The sequence below is a fragment of the Delphinapterus leucas genome, chromosome 15 (genome assembly GCF_059928025.1).
Source record: "Delphinapterus leucas isolate spDelLeu-1000000601 "Yukka" chromosome 15, BTC_Dleu_Yukka2, whole genome shotgun sequence".
Taxonomy (NCBI): Eukaryota; Metazoa; Chordata; class Mammalia; order Artiodactyla; family Monodontidae; genus Delphinapterus; species Delphinapterus leucas.
The window spans coordinates 15,542,588-15,567,203 of record NC_143143.1 but is presented as its reverse complement, the minus strand read 5'-3'; the positions used below and the strand labels follow the sequence as shown (position 1 = coordinate 15,567,203).

General features: G+C 55.9%; 4 protein-coding genes across 10 annotated transcripts in view; 1 reads left to right on the top strand and 3 right to left on the bottom strand.

The window, feature by feature from the left end:
• The window catches only part of ZNF668 (zinc finger protein 668), a 28,615-nt gene extending 17,234 nt beyond the window's left edge, over positions 1-11,381 (bottom strand). For both annotated transcript variants that reach the window (XM_089895868.1, XM_022588234.3), the window contains exon 1: positions 1,989-11,381. The gene's annotated coding sequence lies outside the window, so the exon portion shown is untranslated. The remainder of the gene's footprint in view (positions 1-1,988) is intronic.
• Positions 2,124-11,550, top strand: ZNF646 (zinc finger protein 646). Of its 4 annotated transcripts, none has more exons than XM_022588230.3 (3): positions 2,124-2,568; positions 4,211-9,630; positions 10,948-11,550. In XM_022588230.3, exons 2-3 carry the CDS (start codon positions 4,293-4,295, stop codon positions 11,067-11,069), a joined length of 5,460 nt encoding a protein of 1,819 aa, XP_022443938.1. In that variant the 5' UTR covers positions 2,124-2,568; positions 4,211-4,292; the 3' UTR covers positions 11,070-11,550. The 4 variants fall into 4 exon arrangements, with proteins under 4 accessions (XP_022443938.1, XP_089751992.1, XP_022443937.1 ...); XM_089895866.1 differs by lacking the exon at positions 2,124-2,568 and adding an exon at positions 2,620-2,961; XM_022588229.3 differs by lacking the exon at positions 2,124-2,568 and adding an exon at positions 2,620-3,050.
• On the bottom strand, positions 11,471-17,542 carry PRSS53 (serine protease 53). Of its 2 annotated transcripts, XM_022588238.3 has the most exons (10): positions 16,626-17,542; positions 15,650-15,670; positions 15,381-15,543; positions 14,791-15,053; positions 14,493-14,647; positions 14,129-14,348; positions 13,186-13,336; positions 12,857-13,101; positions 12,623-12,768; positions 11,471-12,392 (listed from the first exon to the last, which is right to left on the bottom strand). In XM_022588238.3, exons 1-10 carry the CDS (start codon positions 16,681-16,683, stop codon positions 12,075-12,077), a joined length of 1,740 nt encoding a protein of 579 aa, XP_022443946.1. In that variant the 5' UTR covers positions 16,684-17,542; the 3' UTR covers positions 11,471-12,074. The 2 variants fall into 2 exon arrangements, with proteins under 2 accessions (XP_022443946.1, XP_030619540.2); XM_030763680.2 differs by lacking the exons at positions 11,471-12,392; positions 16,626-17,542 and adding an exon at positions 16,250-16,607 and having other exon boundaries at positions 12,401-12,768.
• Positions 17,543-17,627: 85 nt separating this feature from the next.
• On the bottom strand, positions 17,628-21,194 carry VKORC1 (vitamin K epoxide reductase complex subunit 1). 2 transcript variants are annotated; one of them, XM_022588227.3, is made up of 3 exons: positions 20,436-20,865; positions 19,521-19,630; positions 17,628-19,055 (listed from the first exon to the last, which is right to left on the bottom strand). In XM_022588227.3, exons 1-3 carry the CDS (start codon positions 20,606-20,608, stop codon positions 18,847-18,849), a joined length of 492 nt encoding a protein of 163 aa, XP_022443935.1. In that variant the 5' UTR covers positions 20,609-20,865; the 3' UTR covers positions 17,628-18,846. The 2 variants fall into 2 exon arrangements, with proteins under 2 accessions (XP_022443935.1, XP_022443936.1); XM_022588228.3 differs by lacking the exon at positions 19,521-19,630 and having other exon boundaries at positions 18,950-19,055; positions 20,436-21,194.
• Between the last annotated feature and the right edge of the window lie 3,422 nt (positions 21,195-24,616).

The window sequence follows — 24,616 nt, the reverse complement described above, 5'->3', positions numbered from 1 at the left end:
AGCATCTTATGTGTGCTACTCAAGCTAAGCCTCACGATGGCCTAGGAGTTTGTTATGGATGAATGTGCGCACGCATGGAAGCAAGGCCATGTGAGAACTTAAGACAGAAGGTGGCCACATACGATCCAAGAAAGGAGCCTTCACCAGGAACTGAATTGGCCAGCACCTTGATCTTGGACACCTCAACCTCCAGAACGGTGAGAAATAAATTTCTGTTGTGCCCCCCAGTCTGTTATTTATGTTGTTGTTGTTATGGTAGCCCAAACAGACTAAGTTAAATAGTATTATTTTCCCCCCATTTTTCAGACAAGGAGACTGAGGCACACAGAAGTGAAGAAACTAGTCATAGTCACAGCCAATACTCAAAGCCAGGGGGTCTCTGCCTCCCAAACTTCTGCCCTCTGTCCCCTGCTTATTGCTTTGCTAGCACTTATACATTGTATGGTTCAGTTAATTCTCTGTCTCCAGCTTGAGAGTCTAGGCTGGCAAAGAGCCAGGAACCTTTATTATTCTGTATCCTCTACACATAGAACCATGCTTGGTGCCCAAAACAAACTGAACAAATCAACCTCCGAGGCGGTATTCGAACCCAGGTCTACAGCCTCTGCCTCCTCCATAGTAGGAGTTTGTAAGAATGTCGGTCAACAACTATTTAGTAACTGAATTTCTCTGCTTTTCCAAGTTCACAGGGTCCAAATATCGCCCCCAGTACCCCACAGTGGATTCATTGCTCTGGTGAGGGAGGCTTGTCTTTGTCTTTGTTTACTACTGAATTTACGGGGCGGGACACGTCCTGCTGCATGAACAGGCTCTAAATGCCAGGGATGCAGAGATTTAATTCCCAGAGTTTAGAACCCTGCGGGCAGTGATGAGGTGAAAAGCCACTTTTTATCCTCTCTGCACCTCAGTCTCCCCACCTCTAAACAAGTAGTTACCAATAGGCCTCACAGGCCATGAGAGATCCGGTGAGACGGCAGATGGGGAACTGTGAACCATGCAGAGATAAGAACTAATCATCTCCTAGGCATCCAATCTGGTCAGTCCACAACCTAATCCCAACCCACTTTTCCAGCCTCACCTCCAGGGGCAGTGTGCCCCTCCCGACAGCGACCTTAGCTCCAGCCACAATTCTCAAACTTCACCACCTAAATACATCTCCATATGCAGTTCCCTCTGCCTTCTCCCGTGGGAAAACTCTTTTGCATCTTTCAAATACCTGCTTCCCCAGTGCCCTCAGGAATACTTAATAAAACTATAGAGGTAAGAGCGCCATGGCTCTCTGGGCCTCAGTTTTCTCATCAGTAAAATGAGGTTTCTGAGGCATGTGGGAGTTTTAAGGTCTTTAGAGCCGAGAGCTGCGGAAACCTTGCGCGTTCTCGCTCCCTGCAACTGTCTACGTGTCGGGCCCCCGGCAGACAGACAGCCCCGCAGGGCAGGGCCCTGGGCTGCCTCTTCTCAGGAAAAGCCCTGGGAAAACGAGGAATCGGAGAACGCGGCAAGAAGGAGTGAACGAAGGATGACAGAATGAACAAATGAATGGACCGAAGGCCATACTTTGGACAAAGGCCGGCAAGATGGCGTTCTCTAGGACCGCGGGAGGGGCGGCCAGGACCTCGACCGGGGAGGGGGGCCGCCGGCGCCGGGGACCGTGCTTGACGGGCCGCAAGCCTGGGACAAAAGCCCGCAACATGGCGGGCTCTAGGACCCTCGTGTGCGCACGGCGCAAGGCGGGCAGCCATGCCGCCCTAGCCCAGGCGTCTGCTGCAGCCGGTCCGCCGGGACAGCCGGCGGGTTCTAGGACCCGCTGGGCCCAGAGCCCGCCCGCCCGCGCCCTCCCGGGGCCGCACTCCTCCCGCCCCGCCCGCGCCGCTCGCTCCAGGCCAACCCCATCTGCCCTCTGCACCCACAGGGAAACTGAGGCCCGCTCGGATTGCGTCCGCAGTGGGACTGCCCGGGGGTCCCTGCGGCTTCCTGCCGGCATTTCCTACCTGAACAGACTGGGGCTGGCTCTGTGGCGTCAACGGCAGCTCCTCTCACCGACGGAGCCCGGGACACAGCCAGGGAGCGGCAGGCGCTAGGACCCAGCTTGGGGGGGTGGAGGGGGAGGGACGGAAGGCGGGGCCGGCGAGCGGAAGTGGAAGGGAGCTTTTCCCGCTAGGGAGGAAGGCAAAGTTTATCCGAGCACCCCCCAGCCGAAGGTGGCGGAGAAACACCTTGCAGGGGGTCTCTGTGGGTGCTAATGACAGAGGACACCGGAATAGGTTTACGGGATGCACCGGCTATTGCTAGCCTGGGGATAGATCACCGTGAACTAGAAGGTGGGAGGACAGAAAGGCCATGCCCAAGATTTGTAGTACCTAAATCCGCTTATATTCCACAACATTTCCCTTAATAGCAAGGAGTAAATGACGCTCCCTTCATCTGTCTTTAAAAGTTTTACAAGAAGCCCCAGGAAAAGTGTCGCCAAAATACTGAGGCCAGGGCTGCAGAACCCTTTTTATCCTCTTCTGCGCTCACCCAATATGCACCGTAACGATTTTAGCGGCTCTTCCCGGAAGTGTGGCTAAGGTTAGTCCAGAACGACACAGCCCTTTGACCTACGTGGGCGGGGTCAGAGTCGCGCGTTAGCCGCTTCTCATCTAGCACCGGAAATGTGTCTGTGTAGAACCGCTGCTTGGAGGCGGGACAGAAGCATTTTTAAGGCGGAAGTTTCTCGGGGAAGCTTTTGCGGCTAGGACACTTCCTGTTTCCTAGTAACAATAGGAAGTGTCCGCGGAGCTGGGGGGTAGAGTGCTGGCTTGTGCCAGCTGCGCCCTCTCTCCTCTGCGTCCTTCCTTCTCCCCCTCTCCTTTCCCTCTTTCCTTCCCCTCCCACCGCCCAGGAGCCCTGGCAGAGTGTGCGTGTGTGGGAGCTCGAGAGCCCCTCCACAACCACCCCTTGGGGTGCGCGGCTGCAGTTAGGGTGAGGGTCCCAGTGCGCAGGCGCATTCCCGTTCGCGGTCCCCAACGGACGCACCCGCGGCGGGAACGAGAAGGGGCCACCGGTGTGAGGTAGGGGTCCTAAGAGAAAACTGGTCGAGGAGATGAGTGAGGCAAGAGGACCTTATTGGTGGTTGATAAGGAGAGGCGACTCTTGAGCGAAGGGGCTTTGTGAAGTGAGAATTCTGGGAGCAGGTTCAGTAAGGGGGTTTAGAGTCGGAGACAGGAGTTGTATTGGGGTCCCAAGGGAGTGAACAGTCAGAGTCAGAGAAGGCCAAGGTGATGTAGGAGGCATGGGGGCCTGTCATGGAGAGAGCAAGGGCTTTGGAAAGAAGATTGAGTCAAACGGGCTGGCTCGTGTGTAAACTGGGATAACAGAGGCACTGCAGTGTGTTGTGAGGACTAAGTGACATAACGAATATTCTTTACTTAGCACAGTGCCTGACACATGGTAATGCTTAGGTAGCACGTGTTGCTGTTGTCATTAGTATTATGAGAGAAGGTAGAAGAAAAAATGAGAAGGGATGGAGAGGCGTAGGAAAGATAAAGGTTGGGGGTGAAGAGCCAGAAAGGAGATGAAATTTCCAAGATGGAAGATCGTTTGGAATCCAGGGAACCCAAGAGAGTCTTTCAGAAACGTGACTTTGTGACCCTGAAAGGAATAGGGCAGGTGGGGGAGCAAGCCAGCCCTTTCTCTGAAGGGGGCCTCTAACCTCACCTCTCAGGTCCGAGGCTGTCAACTGAAGAAAGAAGCTGCTTTTTCCATGCCTCTAGGCTACTCTGTTTAGCTGAGGGGTGAAGGAGGGAGGATTGGAGTTACCTTATAGAAGGTCCTAGGAGAGGTACAGGTATCCTTTTAAGATGTCGCAGAAGATAGGTTGCTTCAGATTTATAGAGAGCAGAGGGTTAGGGACAGTAAAGCTTTTGGGATTTGGTCTGAAGACAGAATAGTAGATTTGTGATCAGAGGTAGGTTGCATTCCTTTAGACGTCAGTTTCCTTATCTATACCTCCAGAGATGAGTCAGGCCTAGAGGAGCTGCCATGTCTGGGGAGCTTGTATGCAGGGAAGTATTAAATGATGTTGCTTCCAGAATAGATTCAGTAGAGAGCAGGTCTCTGGGCATTGCTGCTTGGGGAACCCATCTGTGCCCTCTGGTGAACTTGTTGCTCATAGAACTAAGAGGCAAAGTTAATTCAGGCTCTCCTTCTGACCACTGCCCCCTGTTCCTAGGCCTTGGACCCTCCACCAGAGGAAGATGCTGCTGCCACCTGCCTGCTCTTCCTGAACCTTCAGGTTTCTGCCACACTGCCCCATGGAGGACACGCCCACCTCACTCAGCTGCTCTGACTGTCAGCGCCACTTTCCTAGCCTCCCAGAACTGTCACGGCACCGAGAACTGCTCCATCCATCTTCCAACCAGGACAGTGAGGAGGCTGACGGCATCCCTCGGCCCTACCGCTGTCAGCAGTGTGGGCGGGGCTATCGTCACCCAGGGAGCCTGGTCAACCACCGCCGGACCCACGAGACTGGCCTTTTCCCCTGTACCACCTGTGGCAAGGACTTCACCAATCCCATGGCCCTCAAGAGCCACATGAGGACTCATGCTCCTGAAGGCCGCCGGCGGCGCAGGCCTCCGCGCCCCAAGGAAGCCACTCCATGCCTCCAGGGGGAGACAGTGTCCACTGACTCCTGGGGCCAGAGGCTTGGCCCTGGGGAAGGCTGGGAAAACCAGAAGAAACATACTGAAGAGACATCTGGCTGTGAATCTGGGCCAGACCCTAGGGCAGCTCTGGACACTTGGGAAGATCCACCCACCAGACAAAGAGAAGGCTGGGAAAGCCAGCCAGATCCTGAGGAGGGCACAGAGGGCTGGGGGCCCACCACCAACTCTGCCAGAGACCCACCGCTCCCCACCCCGGCCAGCAGTCTCCTTAGCAATTTGGAACAGTATTTGGCTGAATCAGTAGTGAATTTCACAGCAAGCCAGGAGCCCACCCAGTCCCCTCCTCCTGAGGAGGAGCGGCGGTACAAGTGCAGTCAGTGTGGCAAGACCTACAAGCATGCCGGGAGCCTCACCAACCACCGCCAGAGCCACACCCTGGGCGTCTACCCTTGTGCCATCTGCTTCAAGGAGTTCTCTAACCTCATGGCTCTGAAGAATCACTCCCGACTCCATGCCCAGTATCGGCCTTACCAGTGTCCCCACTGCCCCCGCGCCTTCCGGCTCCCCCGAGAGCTGCTGGAACACCAGCAATCCCATGAGGGTGAAAGTCAGGAGTGGCTGTGGGAAGAGAAAGGGATGCCCACCACCAATGGGCACACAGACGAGAGCAGCCGGGACCAGCTCCCTGGTACACAGATGCTAAATGGCTCTGGGGAGCTGAGCACCTCTGGGGAGCTGGAAGATAGCAGCATGGAGGAGTATCGGCCATTCCACTGTGAGGACTGTGGCCGTACCTACCGCCATGCTGGGAGCCTCATCAACCATCGCAAGAGCCACCAGACAGGTGTCTACCCCTGCTCCATCTGTTCCAAGCAGCTGTTCAACGCAGCTGCCCTCAAAAACCACGTGCGGGCTCATCACAGACCCCGGCAAGGAGCCGGAGAGGATGGGCAGCCATCAGTACTGCCAGCTCCCCTGCCGCTGGCTGAGACCACCCACAAAGAGAAGGAGGTCCCCACCGCCACCCTGGACCACCGCCCCTATAAGTGCAATGAGTGTGGTCGGGCTTACCGGCACCGGGGGAGCCTGGTGAACCACCGCCATAGCCATCGGACAGGAGAGTACCAGTGCTCACTCTGTCCCCGCAAGTACCCCAACCTCATGGCCCTGCGCAACCACGTGCGGGTACACTGCAAGGCTGCTCGCCGCAGCACAGGCCCAGGGGCCGAGGGTCCCCTCGGCCGCCGCAAGGTGGAGCTCCCAGCTGACCCAGTGGGAGCAGAGGCAGCCCCCTGTTCAGATCAGGGACCTGGGTGCAGACGTGAAGAGGGGGCCACCGATGTCCCGCCAGCAACAGATAGGACCGCGCCACAGATATGTAGCCTGGGTGGCACGCTCTTTGAAGACCCTGAGAGTCTTGAACGTCATGGCTGGAGCCATGGGGAAGGGGAGAACGGCAGGACCGAGACCAGGGTGTCACCTCCTCGGGCGTTTGCCTGCCGAGACTGTGGAAAGAGCTATCGCCACTCAGGCAGCCTCATCAACCACCGGCAGACCCACCAGACGGGAGACTTCAGGTGCGGGGCCTGTGCCAAGCACTTCCACACCGTGGCCGCCATGAAGAACCACATGCGCCGCCACAGTCGGCGGCGGAGCAGGCGGCACCGGAGGCGGGCTGGCAGTGCTGGCAGTGGGGGAGAAGCTGAACTCCCGTCAGGCGGGAGCTGGGCCCCAGAGCTGGTGGAAAACGGTGAGGGCCTGAGCCGTCCCCAAGACCCCTCAAGGCAAAGTCTGAGTGGAGCCGAAGGCAACGTGGAAAGTGATGGGAGCTGTTTGCAGGCTGCAGCTGAAAGGGACAAATGTGGGCTTGAGAGGGATGAGGCCTGTTTCCAGGGTGATAAAGAGAGCAGCGGCACTGAGGAAGGACTGGAAAGGAAGGAGGCCTGTTTCCTTGACAACTTGGACATCCCAGGCGATGAGGAGAGCAATGGGACTCGCTTCTGTGGTGGCCCCCCTGGGGTGGAGGAAGACCAGAAACCAGCCCCTGGCCAGCCCAGCTCCCCTTCCCACTCTGCCAGAGTCGCTGCTGGCTGGCAGGCTGAGGTCTCCCACACGTGTCCTGACTGTGGGCATTCTTTCCCCCATGCTGCTGGCCTGCTGAGCCACAGGCCCTGCCACCCACCGGGCATCTATCAGTGCTCCCTCTGCCCGAAGGAGTTTGAGTCCCTGTCTGCCTTGCGTAGCCACTTCCAGAGCCATGGGCCCGGGGAGGCAGCCTCCGCACAGCCCTTCCTCTGCTGCCTCTGCGGCATGATCTTCCCTGGACGGGCTGGCTACAGGCGTCACCGGCGCCAGGCTCATGACTCCTATGGTACGACAGAGGGCTCAGAGGAGGAGGGGGAAGAGGAAGGAGCAGCAGGGGCAGCCTCCGCCCACAGCCCCCCACTACAGCTCTCGGAAGCAGAACTGCTGAATCAGCTGCAGCGGGAGGTCGAGGCGCTGGATGGCGCCGGGTATGGGCACATCTGTGGCTGCTGCGGTCAGACCTACGATGACCTGGGCAGCCTGGAGCGTCACCACCAAAGCCAGAGTTCTGGGAACACCAATGGCGAGGTTCCCAGCCTCATTCATCACCCGGGAGAGTCAGGTGATGCCACGGGGATGGCTGCAGATGGCACCTTTGAGGGCACGGTGACCTCTTTTTCTGGGGAGGGTGGAGACACAAAGTCTGGAGAGGGAGTAGGTGCCACGCTTGCAGACAGCCTTTGTATGCCGGGTGGGGAAAGTTCTCTGGAGACCCAGCCCCGCCCCTTCCGCTGCAACCAGTGCGGCAAGACCTATCGCCATGGGGGCAGCCTGGTGAACCACCGCAAGATCCACCAGACCGGAGACTTCATCTGCCCCGTCTGCTCGCGCTGCTACCCCAACCTGGCTGCCTATCGCAACCATCTGAGAAACCACCCGCGCTGCAAAGGCTCTGAGCCCCAGCTGGGGCCCGTTCCAGAGGCAGGAGGCAGCGGTGAGCCCCAAGACATGGCAGAGGGCCTCGGGCAGGCAGAGGTGGAGAAGTTCCAGAAGGAACTTAAAGTGGAGCCCCTGGAGGAGGTGGCGAGGGTGAAGGAAGAGGCCTGGGAGGAGACCACTGTGAAGGGGGAAGAAATGGAGCCGAGGTTGGAGACCGCGGAGAAGGGCTGCCAGACTGAAGCCAGCTCTGAGCGGCCCTTCAGCTGCGAGGTGTGCGGCCGGTCCTACAAACACGCTGGCAGCCTCATCAATCACCGGCAGAGCCACCAGACCGGCCACTTTGGCTGCCAGGCCTGCTCCAAAGGCTTCTCAAACCTCATGTCCCTCAAGAACCACCGGCGCATCCACGCGGATCCCCGACGTTTCCGCTGTGCGGAATGTGGGAAGGCCTTCCGCCTGCGCAAGCAGCTGGCCAGCCACCAGCGGGTCCACATGGAGCGCGGTGGGGCTGGGGGCTCCCGTAAGCTGCCCCGGGAAGATCGGCCCTTCCGCTGTGGGCAGTGTGGGCGGACCTACCGCCATGCCGGCAGCCTCCTGAACCACAGGCGTAGCCACGAGACGGGCCAGTATAGCTGTCCCGCCTGCCCCAAGACCTACTCCAACCGCATGGCCCTGAAGGACCACCAGAGGCTGCACTCGGAGAGCCGGCGGCGCCGAGCTGGGCGGTCCCGGCGGGCAGCTGTGCGCTGCGCCCTCTGCGGCCGGGGCTTCCCTGGCCGGGGATCTCTGGAGCGGCACCTGCGAGAGCATGAGGAGACCAGAGGGGGTCAGGGAGGCCCAAACGGCACCGAGGGCGGTGAGGGGAACCTGGTCGATGACCAGGGACTAGAGGACCGGTGGTGCGGTACTGAGTCGGTACCCCTGCTGGAGGCTGGAGTCATGAGGCCAGCGGAGCAGAGTCAGAGCCCCCTCAAGGCAGCAGGTTTAGAAGGCACGGAGCCAATGTCCTGGGGCACGGGGAAAGCAGATGGGTGGCGAGGAGACAGAGGACTGGTGAATCATGATGGAGATTGGGTTCCTGGGGGTCACGTACCAACCAAGCCGGAAGACGAGTCAGGGGACAGTGTCCCCAGGAGTCCTTGCCACCTTGGCAATAGCCAGCCCAATGGACCTAGTCTGATTCCCATGGATAGCTGGGACAATGGAGACAGCAGCCCTCAGCCTCAGCCGGAGAGCCACTCCTTTTCCTGCAGCCCTTGTGGCAAGACCTCCTGCCAGTCGGAAGGGCCCTGGAAACACCACAACACCCACAAGACAGACCGTCACTATTGCCTGCTCTGCTCCAAGGAGTTCTTGAATCCTGTGGCCACCAAGAGCCAGAGCCACAACCACGTAGCTGCCCAGACCTTTGCCTGCCCTGACTGTGGCAAGGCCTTTCGGTCCCACCAGGAACTCGCCAGCCACCTGCTGACTCATGCCAGGGACCTCAGTCAGGTGTCGCCCCTGATGGAGGGCAGAGGTCCCAAAGCTGGGGCTGTGGAGGATGAGGTGGATCTCCCTGGTCAAGTCTGGAAGGCCCCATCAGAACCCCCCAGGGCCCCAGGAGAGAATGCCGGGAGAGCTAATGGAGGCCAAGGCGTCAGGTCCGCAGCGGCTGTGGACGAGGAGCGGCCCTTCCGCTGTGCCCAGTGTGGGCGTTCCTACCGCCATGCCGGTAGCCTGCTGAACCACCAGAAGGCCCACACCACTGGACTGTATCCCTGCTCCCTCTGCCCCAAACTTCTACCCAACCTGCTGTCCCTTAAGAACCACGGCAGGACCCACACGGACCCCAAGCGCCACCGCTGCAGCGTCTGTGGCAAGGCCTTCCGGACAGCTGCCCGGCTGGAGGGCCACGGGCGGGTCCACGCACCCCGAGAGGGGCCCTTCACCTGCCCCCACTGTCCCCGCCACTTCCGCCGCCGCATCAGCTTCCTGCAGCACCAGCAGCAGCACCAGGAGGAGTGGACAGTGGCCAGCTCTGGTACGGGGACATGAATGGGCTTGGGCAGAGGATTGGAGGGTCCCAGAGGAGGCGGGCACACAGTAGAGGGTAAAAACTGGCCCCAAGGGGAGCAAGGAGTGAGAGGATCACGTGGATTTCAGGAGGCGGCCAGGGCTGGGATGTAGAGAAAGCTAGTTTGCGCATGCTGCCTTTTGAGTGGCTGAGATCTGAACCCCTGGGGGCTACCTTACCCCAAGGTGAATAGGTAGCCTGGTGGGTTGGGGTAGTCAGGGGTGGTAGGGAGTGGTCAGGGGCAGAGGCAGCTGCCGGGGCTCCTCTGCTGTGCTGGAGCTAGAGAGGAACGGTCTTTTTGTTTTGGGAGGGGAGGTAGCTGTGTACCACCTGGCTGCTGCATCCGGACACTCCCCTGATCCAGCCAATTAAGTAATGATTTCCAGAGAACAAGATGGTCTAGGTTCTGCTCTTCCCTAGAGTAGGCAAGGAGCCAGGGAAAAAGGAAGGGGGCATGGGAGGCACCCCCAGACTGTGGCTTCCATGCTGACCTGGTCAGGGAACAGGGTCATTAGTTGGCACCCAGCTCCCTGTCCCTGTTTCCCCGAATCTTGTCTCTGCTCCCCCTCCTCTTTTCTTGGAAACTAGACCCTTGGCCCTTTCCCACCTCTATTGGCCCACGTTTCTTCTTCCCTTTATTCAACCTTCTTCTCTCTCTGCTGTGCATTTCCTTTTTGGGATCCAACCAAACCACCCTTTCCACCTGCACACCTGCCTCCCCGCCGGCACACCTTTAACTGGAGGGCTGAGTCACAGATAATTGATTCTTTGAAACCAGGCCTAGCTATAGCAACAACAGTTATCAGCCCCTATTTCCCTTCCGTCAAGGGGAATCTCCAGGGAAAGACACCTCCGCCCAGCCTTGCTGGAGGACGAGGCTGCAGAGGAATGGGAGAGCCTGTTCCCTCAGCAAGTCCCGGGCTTGCTCTCCACCTCCCCTAGGGATCTGTAGCCCTTCTCCCAGGGCCACTTCCATTTAGTGGCCCCCAAAGTGGGTGTCCCTGAGATGGTGGGCCCCTTGACCAGAGATTGTCAGGGCAGGAGGGGTGGGTGGTGAGATTCCCCTGAGAGTGCTGATAAGATGGCTTTCAGGATAAAAGCGTTCTCGTGTCCCCAAGGGAATGAGTGAGGAGTTAGTTAACCAGGTCTGGGGAAATAATTGGGAGTTCTCACACAGGCCTTGGGGGCAGGGGCTGTGGGGAATGGCCTGCAGGGCTAGGGAGAGGGAGGGGTACAAGCTGTGTGGGGTTTGTGCCCTCAGTCGCCTCGTCTTTCTCTCCCCAGGAACCCCAAAGGCACCAGCGGCGGGCAGAGGGGACTTGTCATTGCCCCCTCCACCCACCCCCACGACCCCACTCCGGGACCCTTCACCCCAGTGGCCTGCAGACCTCAGCTTCTCCCTCTGAAATTCAAGTTTCCAAAGATCAGAATACGGGGTAGGGGGAGGGCAGGTTGTAGGGAAAGGCTTGATCTCCTTGTTTTGCTCAGGAGTAGTTTGGGCATCCCCAGCTCTGTTCTCCTCTCCTCCTGCAAAGAGGACCCAGATCTGGCTTCTTTCCCACGGAGGGGGTGAGATGTTCCTCCCGTCCTGTCCTTCAAGGACCTCCTTTCCCCTGCCTTTGTCACCATGCTCTTCCCTGTGACCAGCCCTGCAAGAAACCCAGTGCCAGGCTCTGCAGCCAGGCCACCCTCACCAGCCAGATTCCAACACTCGGGAGAGGCAGATTCAGAGAGAGAGCCATGGGTGGGAATGTTGCCTGTGGAAGGGGGGAGCCCTTTACTACAATTTGTAATTTATTTTCTAAAGTCTATTTTGTAACAATTTATTTAAGTTTAAAAAAACAGGAAAATTGCTCCCCCCAAAAAAAGAAATTTTCAAAGTACATGGCTGGTGTGGTTGTATCTGAGGGGATGATGAATAGGGAAAGCTGGGGACGCCTGCGTTGGACCACAGAGCTGGACGTGGAGGGGGCATCCACAGGGGAGGTCTCCCTGTGCTGCAGAGGGGAGCGGGGGCAGCTGTCGGTTGGGGCAGGCTCCTTCCCAGAGCCCATTGCGCTGTCGGGCCTGCCCCAGTGGGGGACAGGGTCGGGGGGGATGGCAGAGGGGCAGGGGCAGTGACGCAGGAATTGCCTCACTGTGACCGCAGCATCCCAGAGCCACCTGTCAACAGCTGGCTGGCTGGCCTGCCTGTCAGGGAGAGGAAGGAGGATGGGGCTGGCCTCGTCCTCACAGCTTCCCTCCCTTCCTCCCTTAGAGGAAGAGGAAGGAGGCGCTCTTCAGCCCCCATGACAGATGAGAAAAGTGAGGTCCGAAGAGGCTGAGAGGCGTGCTCTCCCAGTCAAACAATGACAAGAGCCAGAATTTGAATCCAGATGGGTCCGTCCACTGCTCCACTCCACCCAGGGCAGCTAGAGGTGGGTCAGGCCAGACCCTGCCCTGTCCTGCCCCAGGTCGAGAGAGAAGGTGTCTGCGGAGGCAGTGTTGGCACAAGGGCCCAGGGCCACGTACTCTTTGTTAGCCGGACAGCTTTCAGGCTCGGCCTCAGGCCCTGGCTCCTCAGCGAAGTAGACCCGCCATTCCAAACTGCTGACCCAGTTCTCATAGGTGGGGAGCATTGTAAAGATGGCAGGCCTTGCCGGGCCTTCGCAGGCATCTCCGAAGCTGTGCAGCCCAGCCAGGAACCATGTGCCCCTCACTTCCTGCACCAGCGGTGCCCCCGACAGGACCTGTCAGGGGTCAGGGGACACTGGTGACTTCCTCCTCTCCCTAGGCAGCTTCACGGGGCAGAAGGGGCTGAGGCCGGGGCTGGGGGCCTGGCTGTTTGGGAGCCAGTTGGCAGAAAGGCTGAGTTTCGGTGAGAGGTCTGAGGCCAAGCCTGGCAGAAGGTCTGTTCATGAGTGGCAGTGCGAGGGGTGCGAGGAGTCCGTGGGGTGAGGACAGGGGGAGTGGGGCTCACCTCACAGCTGGGCGGCTCACCCACAGCACTGGTGCACATCGTCCGTGGCAGAATGGGGGTTCTGTCACTCCCAAGGGCTGTGTGCAGGCGGCTACAGGCCCTGAACCCCAGGAGGGTCACAGGCACTGTCTGAGGGGAGCTGGTGCCTGCAGGGTGACAGAGAAGACCCAGCTGCTGCCTCGGCCTCTAGGCTAGATGCACAGCTGCTGGTGGCCCTGTCCTATACCTACATACCTGCTCCTTGGCGGGCTAGCCCCAGGACCCAGCCGTGTTCCCCATCAGGCAGGTGGTGGTCCGCGTAGGGCAGGCAGAGGGGCCGCAGGCTGGAGCCCAGTGTTACGGGCTGGGCCAGCAGCAGGAGGGCCACGTCATAGCCCCCCTCTGGGTGGCTATACATCCCATGCAGGATGACTTTCTTCAGGCCCCGCTCCTCTGGTCCGGCCCCCAGGCCTACAGTCCATTCCTCTGGGGTCTGGCGCCTGTGCAGGGACAGCATTGACAGCACTGGGTGGCACGGCTGCCAGCAAGGGTGGGGGCACAAAGGCAAGGGAGACGGGACTCACCCAGTGAAGCAGTGGGCAGCAGTCAGCACCACCTCCTCGGACACCAGGGCTCCGCCACAGGCCAGCTTCCCTTGGTGCTTCAGCCTGGCGTCCCAGGGCCGTGGGGAGGGAGCTTCTGCCTGGGGCCCTTCTCTCCTCAAGGATCCACAGGCTGAAACAGACGGATTACATCATCTGTCTTCCTGCTGAGTGCTCACCGCATGCCAGGCCCCGTGCTAACCGCTTCCCATGTGCTATCAGCCATCTTCACAATATCCTTTTAAGTTGAATCTCGCTTACCCTAATTACCGAAGGTAACCAAAGTTCCAGAGGGGTTAAGTGACTTTCTAGCTCAGTAACCACAGGCAAATAGCCAACCTGAGATTCAAAATCCAGGGCCTAAGCTTTTAACTCTGATGGTCCAGGATCATGGGAGTGGCCTGCTCATCATTCCCTACCCCGCCTGTCTGCACCCTTCTGGGCTTGGAGTGGCCCCAGAACTCCTGGCTCACCGGTGCTTCTCTTAACATCAAGATAGAGCTTCCGCCTTAGGAATTATTTTGCATGCAGTTTGCATGTTAGTCACTTACTGCCAGAATTAATGCCCCACTGAGCGGGAGCCCTGCCCTCTCCAATCTCATGGAGTTCCTGCTCGGAAACTTGCAGCCTACCCCAAAACCTTCAGCCAGATCCCAGAAATTCCTCATCTTACCTAAACCCCAAATTCATAAAGTTCCAAAGCATCTATGCCTCTTAGCCGTAAATGGAGCTGTTCCCATCCTGGGGGCTGAAAGGGGCCTTATAAGCCCCCTCATTAGCCCCTGGCAGCGTGTGGATACCCTGTATCAGTTTTCTATTCTGAGCTGAAATTTGTTCCACTGTGGCTTCCACCTGCTGCCCAGAAGTCATGCAGCCCTGAGGGGAGGTCCCCCCACGTCCCGCTCCTGACACTTGCTGCTCATACCTACACAGCTGTCCTCATCACTGATCTCTGGGGTCTCAGCGTCCTGGGCTACGAAGGCTGCCCCCTGAGCCTGAGCCTGGAGCCAGGAGCTGTGAGCAGTCACGTCGGTCAGCAGCACCGGAGTGTCTTCCTGGGCGCAGTCTGTTGCAAAACTGATGATCCCAGCTTGAACCCAGTGTCCGTCAGGTTCGCGGCACAGCACGGGGCCCCCGGAATCTCCCTGGAGCCGAGCAGTGTTGTCAAGGACAGACACCTGAGCCCCAGCCCTGGGCGGACACCCTCTACGTGTGTTCCTTCCCACCAGTCCCTGTGGATTGAGTGCCCAGCCCCCTCCTGTTCCCTTCCCTTGTCCTCCCCCTCAGACCTGACAGGGCCCCTGCACCCCGGGCTGGGGACCTCCACACAGCATCTCAGGCCGGGCCGGGCTGGCCAGCAGCCGCTGGTGCAAGCGGTTGTAGAGACAGTTACACGTGGGGCGGCTGATCAGACGCAGGTGTATATTCCGTAGGGCCCTGGGAACTGGTGAAAGAGAGGGGGTTGGGGCTGGAGTCTGGGCTCGGAGGAGCAAGGGAGACCGGGAACGTGGAAAGTTGGCAGCTGAGGCTGTGTGACCTTGGGCAAGCAGAGTGACCCTCTGGGCTCCAGCCTGGGTCAGCACTTACCGTCATTGTCCTGATCCCAGCCAGTGGCCCAGCAGTAGGTCCCAAAGGGGAAGCGATGGGCAGGTTGAGGCAAGCAGAGGGGTGTGTGGGCCACGGGGTGGGCGAGCCGTAGCAGGGCCAGGTCCGAGCCCTGGCTGTAGTGCTTATAGTCCCTGGGCAGCAGCAGAGCCGTCACCCCCACCTCCTCAGCCCCTGGGCTCAGCCCCTCATGCTTCAGAGAACCCAGGACAACTGACCAGGAGTGCAGTTCCATGACTGTCGCCCTGGAAGTGGGGGGGACAAGACCCAGGCATTGAGTGCAACGGGGGACGGTGACACCATGGGAGACAGCACAAAGTGGGTGAAAGATGGACAGAAAACCTGTGGCTTTAAGCAAGGTCCATCCTTCTCCCAACTCAGTTGTCTCATTTGTAAGGCTTCTACCATGAAGGGCTGTGAAGATTAACTTGATAGTATGTACCCGGCACATGGCATATTTTTAATAAATGGTACTTTGTTACTCTAGGGGCAGGGCTCAGTCTTGAGGGGCTTGGGGACAAATCATTCACCCCCAAAGCCAGAAACCCTGTTTGACCACAGCCGTGACTCACTTTTCTAAGCAGTGGGCCGCAGTGAGGACCCAGCTGTCCGCCACCAGGGACCCGCTGCAGATGTGGGCCCCCTGCCTCCTCACACTGGCCTGCCACGGCCACTCGCCAGGCACCGTGTTGCCCTCCTGAGGTGTGGAGGGGCCAGGGCCACGCTGCCCGCATGCTGTGGAGAGGCGGGGGTCAGGGTGACAGCAGGCCCCTGTCCTGCCCTCACCCCCGGCCCGACCCAGACCCAAGTAAGGCCCAGGCCCCATGGCCCCAGAGCTTACCATGCTGAGCTGCTTGAAGACCTGGGAAGAGAGAGACACAGGTGAGCCTTGGGGCAGGGAGCCTTACCTGCCCGGCCCAGCCTTGGTGGAGGGGACAGGTTTGGGGGGATTGGTGTGGGTTGCTGCTATGACTCTGTGGCTACCTCACCGGCCCCTCCCAGAATTAAAATATTTATATGAGGTCAAGAAACAGCTTGTATTGGAAGCTATACAGAGTGTACACTCAGTCATTAATTCTTCTGCCTCAGCCGTGCTCAGCACTCCTGGGCCTGAGTGGCAGGGCCTGGGGTTCAGCTTGGGACCAGGCCAAGCCTCCTCCAGGCCGCAGAACCCCCAACTCCTGCCCCCACCGCTGAGTCAGAGAGGCGGCCTGTGCACGTGGAGAGCATTAGCTTAATTGTGCCCTGCGCTGCAGAGGCCTAAGAGGAATAATTAGAGGCCTGCGTCATGTCCAAGTTGGGGAGGGCATCAAGAGATTGAGACTCACCCCGCCCCTGTTCTGACAACTCGGGCTCCGCCATCTTTCCGGAAACCACCAGAGACTCTACCAAAGGGCCCCCTGCCCTGCCTCTTCCCCATCACAGGCACACACAAACACACCCATTGAACATCTGCTCCAGGAGAGACGGGACGTATGTAAAGGTGGGGAGACTGAGGCCACAGAACCCCAGAACTTGCCTAAGGTCATTCTGGAAGTAGAGAGGCAGACGGGGCCACAGAGCGCACACACAGGCATAATGACAGTTCCTGTAGACACAGACTATAATCCAGCCCAAGGAAATCATACCCATTTGGACACAGGTGGCCACATACCCCTCCCCAACACACACAGCCAGACACGGTTACGTTGCCACAGGCTGACTGTGGCCTCCCGGGCAGGCACTCTCTCACACACCAAGCTGCAGGGGGCTACTAGGGTAGAGGACAGCCCCCGAACCCCACCATACTGCCTCCCCCCCAAACATGGGTGACTCACCCTCTATGAGGACCACGGCTCCCAGGATGAGCAGCCTCAGTCCCCAGCTCCCCTTCATGCTGCTCCAAGCCACTCTGCCGCCTGTGCTCTGGTTCTCCTAGAAGCCACCTGGGTCTCCCTAGCTCCACCCCCAACTTGCTAGGAGTCAGGAGTCAGGAGTCATTGCTTTTCCTGGGCTGGAAGGGAGCCAGCAGTTTCCAGCTCTGGGGCTGTGGCTGTGTGACCCTGGGCTGTTCACCGCCTCTCCCTGGGCCTCAGCCTTGGCCACACTGCCTGGGTTCAAATCCCAGTTCCCCCTAACACTTGAGTGACCTTGGACAGTTAGCCCATTTGTGCCTTGACTGAAAAACTCCAAACTGTTGAGTGTAAAATTGCTTAGACCGAAGCCTAGCAGAGTAAACTTGCTCCCAAGCGTGGGAGCTGTCCTACTGGAACAGGTGAAGGGCATGGTGGGCAGGCCTTCCCCAGTTCTCACTCTTCATTTCAGCTTCCCTCCCAGGCCTGGGTCCAAATGGGTTTCATTTATCTTCTCCTATTTTGATTCAGAGGCAGGGTGTACAGGGCTAGGTGTCAAGGGGCCAGGCTGTCTGCTTCTTGCTGGCTACGAGACTAGCAAATCTCAATGCCTCTCTGCTACCTTCCCGGGAAACAGGGTTACATGGTGCCCACCTTCCTAACAGGTGTTGGAAGACTCAATTAGGAGGGAGGAACACTCAGGATGCATCCTTTTCCTCTTCCTGACTTCTAACTCAGAACAGACCAGACTGTTCAGGGACTCTGACCCCAACCCAGAGGCAGCTGTGGCTCCGGTTAAGAACATAGACACCAGAGCCATATGGCCCTGGTGAATTCAAGTCCTGAGGGCTCCCTAACCGCCTCCCCCAAACTAGCTGTGTGATCTTGGGCAAATTACTTAGCCTCTCTGAACCTCAATCTCCTCATCAAGATATACAGTCAGCCCTCTGTATCCACAGGTTCCACATCTGCAGATTCAACCAACTGCAGATCCAAAAAAAAAAAGAAAAAAAATCCAGAAAGTTCCAAAAAACAAAACTTGAGTTTACTGCTTACCAACAACTAGCTACCTAGCATTCACATTGTATTTACAACTATTTACATTGTATTAAATATTATAAGTAATCTAGAGATGACTTAAAAGTATATCTTAAAGTATATGGGAGGGTGTGTGTAGGTTATACGCAAATACTACGCCATTTTAATTAATTAATTAATTAATTTTTTTTGGCTGCACTGCGCAGCTCGCAGTGGGATCTTAGTTCCCCTACCAAGAATTGAGCCCGGGCCCACGGCAGTGAAAGTTCCAAGTCCTAACTACTGAACGGCCAGGGAATTCCCTATGCCCTTTTATATAAGGGATTTGAGCATCCTCGGATTTTGTTTTGGGGGTGGGTAGGTGAGTCTCGGAACCAATCTCCTGTGGATACCAAGGGATGACTGTAAGAATAATACCTACCTCATACAATTGATATAAGGATTAAAAGAGTTGACATGTCAGGGTCTTAAACAGTGAGTCACATGTGGATAAGTGCTTAGTACATACTGGGAAAAACAAAACAAAAACACAACCTGTACCTGGCCCTCCAGGGCTGCCAAGACTGGCTTGGGGTGGTAGATAAGGCAGCTGGAGGGGTTAGGTTAGACTACAGGAAGAACTTCCCAGCAAGCCTGCATAGAACCAGAAAGGCAGATCTCACATGCTTGGCTGTCCCAGAAGACAAGGCCTGGCTTCTGTGGGTAGGAGGGACAAGCTGCCAGCCCATTTCCTGGGAGTGGGGGCTGATGGCACCCCAGGTCTTGCTGACTCCACATACTGGAGAAGAGACTACCCTTCCCAGCAGGCCCTCCACTCTCGTTCTGACTCATATCTTCCTGTCCCAGAGGAGGAAAGACTGGGAAAGCCCCAACACTAAGGTCCCTGGCAGACAGATGGCTCAGATTTGGCTAATTTATTTAAGGAATTTTATTGCTCTGAACCATCCCTCCTTGGGCAATAGCAGGAACTTTGGAAACCAGTCTTTGGGGACAGAGGCAGAGGCACTAAGGTGAAGGAAACAGTGTGGCATGTTTGGTCCATTGTCCTGTGTGGGAGTATGGCAGGGGCAGGTTGCAGACTCTTCTAAGGATCCAGACGTAGCCTCCTTGGGCAAAGATCACAAGCCAAAGCAGAGCAGATGAGGTCAGCCTGGCTTGGGGTGAGGGCTCAGTGCCCCTTGACCTTGCCCTGGGGTTCCTGGACCTCCCGGAAGCTCAGCACCATCAGGCCCACGTTGATGGCATAGGTGGTGATGCAAACAATGCAGAAATCATAGAGCACGAAGAACAGGATCCAGGCCAGGTAGACAGAACCAGCTAGAGACACCAGGGAACTCAACACCAGCAGGACAGATGCCCAGCGGCCCTGTAGGCAACCTGCAAGGCAGAAAAGGGTCAGGCATGGGCTTCAGGACTAGCTACCGCTAGAACACGCCATGACTCCATGGTGCCACCCAGATGGCAGGGGCTACTGGGGAAGAGTCTCTAAAATGAGAGGCTCTGACAGGCTCCGCCAAGGCCTTGGTTCTCCTATCTGTTCAATGATCCCTGGCACCCAAGTAGTGAATTTTCCTGCTGAGCGCTACATGAGATGAAAAATAAGCAACCCTTGGTTTTCCCCCAGAAAGGAACTTCTGAGTGTTTTCCAGAAAACTGGGCTCCTATGAAGTCTCTAAGGGCCCTTCTGGCTCTGACAGTAAAGACTCCTTTAGGTTCCCACCTCCCAGGTGCTCAGTGATGAGCAGTTGGCCATCAGATGTCTGGGTCACCAAGATTGCAAGGGATGGGGCTGGGGTGGCCAAGACAGGAAGGGGCCTATCATGAGAGCGTAGGGCCGCTCACCTAACAACAACTGTAGTGTGTAGAAGATGCAACCGAATATGCTGTTGGATTGATTGAGGACGCTGTCCTTGCCCAGCACGTGTTCCACCAGTCCGAAGCCCCGGCCCCACCTGGTGGAGGGGAGGGCCCAGGTTAGGAGTGTTAACTGAGTGCCATGGGCCTTATCCTGGGAGGGTTATTTCCAAGAAGCCATCTGGGCTGTCCTTCCCCTTCTAGCCCTTCCCCCAACCCCCACATGAGTCCAAGGGTCGATGGCCTCCAGGAACAGCCTTTCTTTGGCCAGGACAGGATTCCATGTCACTGCCCCTATCCTCCCCCATCCCCAGGTCACACCAGGCCATGGCTCCCCCATAGGCTCCCCTTTTCATCCTAGACCTTCAATAAGTCTTAACATGGCAAGGTGAGTATAACCCTTCACCTTGCTTTACAGAGTTACCAGAGACTGGGAAACCAGGGCAGAATCTTTCTGCCCTGGATCCCTAAATCTCCAGCGCCCTGGCCACCCTCTCCCCTATTCTGTTTTAGGTCATCCCACTAACCTAGACCCTCAAGCATAGCCAGATCTGGCCACCTTGTCCCCAGGCAAAGCCATCCTTAAGACCATAATCAGTCCCTACACTCGACCCCACCTCCCCGTCCTGCCCGGTCACTTATTCCTTGTCATCAGGATTCACGTGCACTCTCCCTCGAATAACCCCAGTCCCCAGCACTATCTGACCCCTCTACTCCACACTCCTGTCTCGGACACACCCGTCTCGCCAGGCAACGTCCCCTTGAGCAGTCCGGCTTCGTGCGTCCGCTCCCCGGGCACCCCAATCCCAGATTCATCTGGCAACCTGGTCGCCATGCACACCTGGTCCCCATGCACCGCTCCTACGAGCAGCGGGTCCCCCAAGGCTTCACTCGCGCACGCACCTGGAGGAGAAGACGCGCGAACAGCTGATGGCGGTGCCCACGTCGCAGAGCGCGCGGTAATCCCGGTCCCGGGCGCGCGCCGCCTTCACGTGCAGCGCGTAGAGAGAGAGTACTAAGCCCGCGAGGCAGAGCGCGAGCCGCACCCACCCAGGACTCCGCCAGGTATTGCCCATGTCTTCTGGTATCGCCGGAGGCGCCAGCCGGAAGGGAGCCAGCCACGGAGCAGGGGCAGGGCCGGATTTGGCCACGCTCTCTCCCGCCCGTCTGTCTGGGTGACTGGTCTGTTGGTCTCACACTCCCTGATCCAATTGGCTGTTCCTAGGATTTGGCAGGAGTGCTGCCTGGGTACGAAAACTGCTGAGGAATGCTGGGACTGGAAAACCGGATTAAGGGACGTGGGTACTTACTGATTTGACGGCCTGCCAGGCATGATGGGAATTGTAGTCGGGGTGGCCGCAATGCCTCAAGGGTAATGGAGTCTCCGGAGTTTTAAAAATTTTATTAATCGGGCTAACAGTATATAGAGTTTACTCTAGCCCAAGCCCTGCTCTAACTTTGCAGCATCCATGAACTAGAGACCAGCGAATCGGGGAATCCAGCGAATACTGCGATCCGATCAAGAATCACGCGTTTTCCCTGAAATTACTATCTCAGACATTATTAGGACTATAACCTCCAATCCGCCTAGTTTGCCCAGCCATTCCCTCCTGCTGCACCAGCGCCTCCTGCTGGCCGATCTCACTCTCTCCGTCTCTCCCCCACACGCCCAGCTCCATCACCTCCGCCATACCCTTGACAGTACCCTAACCTTTGTTCTATTGTGGCGCCACCTGGCGAAACCTGAGCCCAGATCAACCCAACAGTCCCTCCTTTCCAAGCCTTTGGTGGGCTAGCTGAGCTCTCCACTTCACAGACATAGCATCTATTGATGACCCCTCTCACCTATACTTCCCCTTCCTTCCCATTTGCATTGAAACTTTTCCCCATTCTAGAAGTTGCAACAAATATCCCTTTACAATCAAGTTTTTTGGAAGGTTTTACACTCGCAGTCTTTACTTCCTCACCTCTTCCTTGCTGCCCAGCACACCATAAACTAGCTCCTGCCCCCAATACTCCCCTGACAACTTACGGCTAGTGTCACCAGGATGCTAAATTCAATGCATATTTTTCAGTTCTTATCATGCTTGGCCTCCCAACAGTATTAATCACTGTTGGGCACTCCTTCCTGGGAACTCTTGTCTTCCTCTGGCTTCTGTGGTATTTCACTCTCCTGATGGCCCCCTTCCTTCTCTGGCTGCTCCTTCTCAGGCCCCTTCCTTTTCTTCCAGACAATGTGGCCAGTGGAATAATGGCTCCTAAAGATGTCGGTGTCCTAATTCCTGGGACCTGTGAACATGTTAGTTTACGTAGCAAATGGGAATTAAAGGTTGCAGATGGAATTAAGGCTACTCATCTGCTGATTTTGAAACAGATCATCCTATGGATCCAATGTAATCACCAGGGTCCTTAAAAGTGAAAAAGGGCAGCAGAAGAAGAGATTCAGAGGAAGGTGTGGCTATAGAAGAAAATCACAAAGAGATGCAGTGTTGCTGGCTTTGAAGATGGAGAAAGGGTGTCATGAGCTAGGGAATGTGGGTGGCCTGTAGTAGCAAGAAAAGTTGAAGAAATGGATTCTCCCCTAGAGCCTCCAGAGAGGAATTTTTTTTTTTTTTTTGTTCCAGCCATGTGGCTTGCAGGATCTTAGTTCCCTGACTAGGGATCGAACCTGCGACCCCTGCATTTGAAGGGTGGAGTCTTAACCACTGAACCACCAGGGAAGTCAAAATTCCTGTTGTTCTGAGTCACTAAGTTTGTGGTAGTTTGTTATAGAAACAATAGGAAACTAATACAGAGGACTAAGACTTAGACCAGTTTCTCACTTCTTTCCACAGTTTTCTGGAGTGTTCCTATATCCATGACTGACTTCCCCCTGAATGAGTCATCTAAGAGGGAGCAAGGTGGAAACCACAGTATCTTTATGACTTAGCCTTGAAAGTCTCATATTGTCATTTATCCTATTCTGTCAGGTCAGCCCTGTTCAATGTGGGAAGAGACTACAGAGGGATATAAATACCGGGAGGTGGGAATCATCGAGGATTCACACAAATCACCACAAAAATAATGACTTAAGAGAAAAACAATCATTTTATTTTCTCTCAGTTTTTAGGGGTTAGGCATTCAGTACGAGAATTTTGGCTGGGTAGTTCTGGCTCACATAACTGTGGTCAGATGCTGGCTAACGCTGGAACGATGGGAGGCTGATAACCTGGCCTCTCTCTCTCTTCTTGCATCTCAGGGGCTACTCGTGAATCCCTGTAGCCTCTCCGTAGGCACTAGTTTGGGCTTCCTCACAGCATGGCAGACTCCAGGCTACAATAGCCAGTTTCCAAAGTTGTCTTCAATGATTTCCACATCCTGGGATTCATAACATTGTGTAGTTTCTTCCCACACGAAATAGGGCTGATCTGACCCAGTAGGATAATACAGAAATGATGGTTTGTGACTTTGGCAGCTAAGTCATTAGGATATTGTGGCTTCCATTTTGCTCTCTCTTAGATCACTAACTCTGGGTGAAGCCAGTTGCCATGTTATGAGGACACTCAAGCAGCCCTAAGGAGAGGTCCACTTAGTGAGAAACTGAGGCTTCCTGTCAACAACCAGCACTAACTTGCTAGGCATGTGAGAGAGCCACCCTGGAAGTGGATTCTCTAGCATCAGTCAAGACTTCATGTGACTGTAGTTTTAGGCAACATGTTTTTGTTTGTTTGTTTTTGGCGGCACCGTGCAGCTTATGGGATTTTAGTTCCTTGACTAGGGATCGAACCCAGGCCCTTGCAGTGAAAGCGAAGAGTCCGAACCACTGGACCATCGGGCAACATCTTGACTGCAACCTCATAAGCAACCCTGAACCAGAACCACCAGCTCAGCTGCTCCCAAATTCCTGACCCAAATAAACTGTGTGAGATAATAAACGTTTATTGTTTTGAGCTGCTATATTTTGAGGGTAATTTGTCACACAACAATGGACAATTAATACAGGGCAATCAGACTGCTTACGTGGTAACTCAGGACTCCAGTAAAAGTTCTCCAGGGAGCCAAGTGGAAGCTGCATCATCTTTTATGATCTAGCTTCATAAGTCATCATATAGTATCCCTTCCACTGTAATCACAAATTTGCTTAGCTCTAATGGGAAGGAACACAGAACTTCACCTCTTGATATGAGAAGTGTCAAAGTCATATTCTAAGAAATTCATGTGGGCATGTGGGGTGGGGCATCTTTGGGAAACACAGACTGCCACATGAGGCAACATTGTTTCCACCGATGTCTTCCCTTACTCCTTACAGGTCACAGCTTCTGAAAGCTGACCTGAGCCCAGATCTCTTTCCTGGGCTCCACACCCCAGAGCAGAAACACTTCTTGGACATCACCATATGTATGTCTCACAGGCCAATCAGATGCAATGCAATGCACCCCAAACTGAGCTTCTTACCTTCCCCAAACCTGGCCCTTCTCTGGGGTTCCCATTTTAACCATGCCCCCCCCCAGTCCACCCAAGCCACTCCTCGTGGACCACTCTCTCATTCCCTATAATCTATGCAGACCACTACCTTGACCCAAACCATCATCACCTCCCACCTAGATAAGTGCAGTAGCCTCATCTTTGGTCTCTCAGATATATTTGTCTCTTACCCTAAGATACATTCTCCATACAGCAGTCAAAGTACCTCTTTATCAAAAATTAAAAGATGTAGTTTTGTCACTCTGCCTTTCAATAGCTCAAGAAGAAAGCCCAATATTTCTTCCATTTATTTAATAAATGTTTATTGATCACCTGCTATGTGCCAGGGACTGTGTTGGGGCACAGGATAAATCAGTATAGCAGACAAATATTCATACTGTGGGCTTACATTTTAGGAAAAAAACTGAGCAATTACTATGATAAATACATAAGTATATAGTATGCTGTCAGTGATACATGCTACGGATAAAATAAAGAGTAAAGCAGAAGGAATTCCCTGGCTGTCCAGTGGTTAGGACTTGGTGCTTTCACCGCCTGGGCCCAGGGTTCAATCCCAGGGAACTAAGAGGCCAAAAGCCACACAGCGTGGCCAAATAAACAAACAAATAAGAGTAAAGCAG